This window comes from Fringilla coelebs, assembly GCF_963513975.1.
Source record: "Fringilla coelebs genome assembly, chromosome: 6".
Taxonomy (NCBI): domain Eukaryota; kingdom Metazoa; phylum Chordata; class Aves; order Passeriformes; family Fringillidae; genus Fringilla; species Fringilla coelebs.
In genome coordinates, this window is record NC_140034.1 from 3,216,575 (window position 1) to 3,220,492 (window position 3,918).

A 3,918-nucleotide genomic window follows, 5' to 3' on the forward strand; every position below is an offset into this window, starting at 1 on the left:
TTCACCTTCTTTTCAAATGCATTTTTGGTGGGTTGCTTTGGAAAGGCTTGGACCAGGTTAGCAAGGTCGGCTCTATTCCCAGCGGCTCTTAAATCTCCAGGGACCCTCATCTCCCACGTGGCACAGCCCCAGCACCAGGAGATCCGCGGAACCTCGGAGAAATAGAAAGACTAAAATTTGCAAAGCCTTTAAAAGAAAAGAGGGTGTGGGGGGGAAGGAGTGGAGAAGGAGGGAGGGGGGTAAGGAGATAAGGAGACAAAATAAACTCCCGGCTGCACTCCCAGCCAGCACGGCCTCAGCAGCACCCTGAGAGGCGAGACACAAAATGCATTTACCTTTAAAATAATGACTCATTTTATTTTTTTCTTTTAATATGTAGTTATAAATATATTTTGTCAAAATATATGATCATTATTGTCAAAAACATTTGCACATAAAGTCATAAATAAGGTCAAGGTGAACGTTTAGTTTAGAGAAGAGTCCAGCTATAGCAAGCAGTTCTGGGGTGGGACGGGAGGGAGAGAGAAGGGGAGGAGAGGGCGGCGGGGAAGGGAGAGGTCAGCGGCACCCGCACCCCTCCACCACCATCTCCTGGTAGTTTTTCAGGACCACCTTGTCATACTCATCCAGGTAGAGCATGGAGATGGCGCTGAGCTCCGTGGGCACGCAGCAGGCCTTGGGAATGCTGGAGTTCACGGAGTTCACCAGCGTCTGCACGATGGCGTGGTTCGTGGAGTTGAGGTGGTCGGCCAGAGGGAAGGGGCAGTCCCCGTGGCAGTAAAACGCCTGGTAGCCCGGGGGTGCCACGATCCAGTCGTTCCAGCCCACGTCGCTGAAATCCACATAGAGGGCATGGCGGCGGCAGTTTTTTTTGTTCTTGCGGGAACGCTGGTGCTTGGGGCTCCGGCGGGCTCTGCGGGTCAGAGCGTGGCCTCGCCCGTCGTGCCCAAAAGTGACCAGGAGCGGCCTGAGCTGCGCCCAGTCCCCACGCCCTTGAGGTAAAGATCGGCTAATCCTGACGTGTTTGCCCTGATGAGTCTGTGCGTGGTGGAGGTGGGTGACCTCGATCACCAGCCCGTGGTTCGGCTGCTTGTCCTTGGTCCACCGGATCACGGCCGGGCTCACATCAAAGCTCTCCCAGCGCGTCACGTTGTGGTGCACCAGCCGCGTGTCCAGCAGGCGCGTAATGGCCTGGGCGCGCTCCGACAGCGGCTTCATCACTTCGTAAATGTTTATCCGGTGGAAGCCCCTCTCCCACGCCGCGCTCGGCTCCTCCACCTGCTCCCGGTACAGCCGCAGCTCCGCCGAGGAGATCACCTCGTTTTCCGGCACGCTGCTGAGGTTGAAGACGAAGCGGATCCGGGGCGTCTCGCTGGGACCCGGGACGGTCTCCAGGTGCTCTGGAGGAGAGCAGGGAGGGGGGGAAGAGGTAAGACAAGCAAACAAGAGCGCGTCAGCCTCGGGGCACACGGCCCCGCCACAGCCACAGCTCACACCCACGCTTCACCTGCCCGGCAGCCACCGGCTCCTCTCCGCTCCCCCACGCATCCCTCCCGGCCGCACCGGGAGCGGCTCCTGCCCCGGCACCGCCGGCTCACCCGCGCCTCGAGCACTCCACCCCTTCCCATCTCGCCTCCCCCGTTCAGGGAGGCTTTTTCCCTTTAGCTTTTCCTCCCCCAGTCTCTCCAAAATCATCTCCCCGGCGAGATGCGGCGCCACGGAGCACAGAGGTGCCTTGTTACGGGGGGCAGGGGGAGAAAGAGAAGCAAATTCCAACGCAGTAATGATGCGGCTGGATTAATAATTCAGATTTACTTTGGAAAAGAAACATCCGCTAGGAAACATTTGGATCAGATTACAAGGGTCTATTGAATAAACCTTATAAACACACAGCTGTAAGTATTAAATTCGAGTCGGGGTTTGGGGGGATTTTTTTTTCTTTTTTCTTAAGAGTAAAAGCAGGCAGCAATTGCTTTGATAGTTCAAAAGAAACACTCCAGGGGCGAGATCCCGCCCTCGCTTTACTCCCGCATCCGATCCAGAGCCATTAAATCCACGCGAGCCCAGGCAGTGACCCCGAGGCAGAGGCACCGAAGGAAACTCGCTGTTGTCAACAGAAGCAAAAGCACTTCAAAATATGGTCAAGCTCGGGTTAAGCACAGGATGCTGGAAAAAATAGCGAGCAGCACGCCTGTCACCCACACACGGCAGGCTGGGGCGGGGGGGGGGGGGTGGTTTTCCTCCCATAAATTTAGGGCCGGGCACGTCCTGCTTCTAAAGGCATTTGTGAGCTTCCAAACGCAAGGAAATCCCGATCGCTACCGGGGCTGGGAATTTACCGCCTCCCATCACTGACCTTCATGGTGGAAACTCCTCACGGTGTTTGCCCGGCTGGTCGATCGCTCAGGGTACTGCAGGCTAATTTCCTGGAGGCTTTCCTCCTCTTCTCCCGACTGGAGTCGATAGAGATCCAGCATGTAACTAGGAATGACGGCTGACTTGCTGGGCTGAGGCCGCCTTCGGAGCCCAAACATCTGCAGCAGAGTTGTTTCGAAACCCCGCAAGAGTTCATGGCTTTGGGCAGAGCGGCGTCCGGATCCGGCTTGTCCCTGAAGCTCTGCCACTTTCTTCCTGCCGGTCTCAGGGATTAGGCTAGCATGGTTAGTACCTCCTAGAAGGACTTGGCATAGTAGGATGACCATCAGCATTCGGTTACCAGGAATCATGGTGTCTCTGGGGTGTAAAAAATACGACAACAAACAAGAAGGAAAGTCAGGATGAGAAGCGAAACCCCCCTCCTCTTCCGAATAAACTTAAAAATAATAATAATAGTAGCAATAATAGTAATAATAAATGGCAAAAGGACAAGGGGAGCAGCCCCCATTCGAGCGGCAACCGGCGCGCCCCGGCGGGCAGGGACCGGCCGCCGTGCCCGGGCTGTCCGCAGCCCCGCAGCCCCCTGGGGCAGGCGGGTTCCCGGCGCATCCCGGCCCCGCTGCCCCGCCGGGACCGGACGGGACGGGAGCGGGACCAGCGGCGGCGGAGCCCGGCGGGGAAGGAAGGGGCGCGCGGCTCTGCCCGCTCTGCAGCCGCCGCTTGGAATGCGCCGCCGGACCCCGGGAGGGGACACCGGGATAAGAACAACAAAAAGTTTTTCTTAAAAAAAAAAAAAAAAATTAAAAATTGAAAAAAAAAAAAAAATAAAGCCCTGCGATGAAAACAAAAAGCGAGGAGCGAGGCGGAGGAAGAAGAGGGCTGTACTCACTGACAGCAAGCAAGGCATATCAGCACAGTCCATGATTCTGGAGAGCCAGCCCGGACCCAGCGCGCCGAAAGCCCCGGGGCAGCGGCTGCCGAGCGCCTCCCGCGATCGCCGCCCGGCGCAGTGCGGCCGCCGCCGCCGCCGGCCCCGGTTTTCTGCCGGCCCCGCAGTCACGTGGAGCCGCGCTCGCCGCCAGCCCGGCCCGGCCCGGCCCGGCCCGCCGCCCCCGGCCCGCCCCCGGCCCGGCCCGGCCCCGCGGGGGACGGCCCTGCCCGCTCCGCCGCCCGCGCCCGGCAGCGGGGGGAGCGCGGGGACCCCCGGCGGAGCGGCCGCGCTCGGACCCTCGGGGCCGGGACGGGGTCGGCGCGGTGCCCCCGGGATCCCCCGCGCCGCTCAGGTGCATCCCCGGGGACCCTCCCGCCCCGCCCTGTCCCCGCACGGCCGGGGCGGGGTCCCCGGGGAGGTCGGGGCACCGCGGGGAGCGGGCTGCTCCGCGGCGCTCCCCGAGGGACCGGGCTGGGAAAGGAGGCTCGGGACGGGAAACTCTGGAAACTCTCGTCGGCTGTCCCCCGACGAGAAGGGAGGGACAGCTTGGGAACCAGAAGCAGCTGCGCGGGGAAAGGCACGGCGGCAGAGCGCGGATTTCTCCGGTGCTC

General features: G+C 60.3%; 1 protein-coding gene across 1 annotated transcript; it reads right to left on the reverse strand.

Moving 5' to 3' along the window:
- Positions 1–355: 355 nt before the first annotated feature.
- Positions 356–3,422, reverse strand: BMP4 (bone morphogenetic protein 4). Its single transcript, XM_084207617.1, has 3 exons — positions 3,266–3,422; positions 2,357–2,733; positions 356–1,400 (listed from the first exon to the last, which is right to left on the reverse strand). The coding sequence occupies exons 2-3, from the start codon at positions 2,724–2,726 to the stop codon at positions 559–561; spliced, it is 1,212 nt and encodes a 403-aa protein (XP_084063743.1). The 5' UTR covers positions 2,727–2,733; positions 3,266–3,422; the 3' UTR covers positions 356–558.
- Between the last annotated feature and the right edge of the window lie 496 nt (positions 3,423–3,918).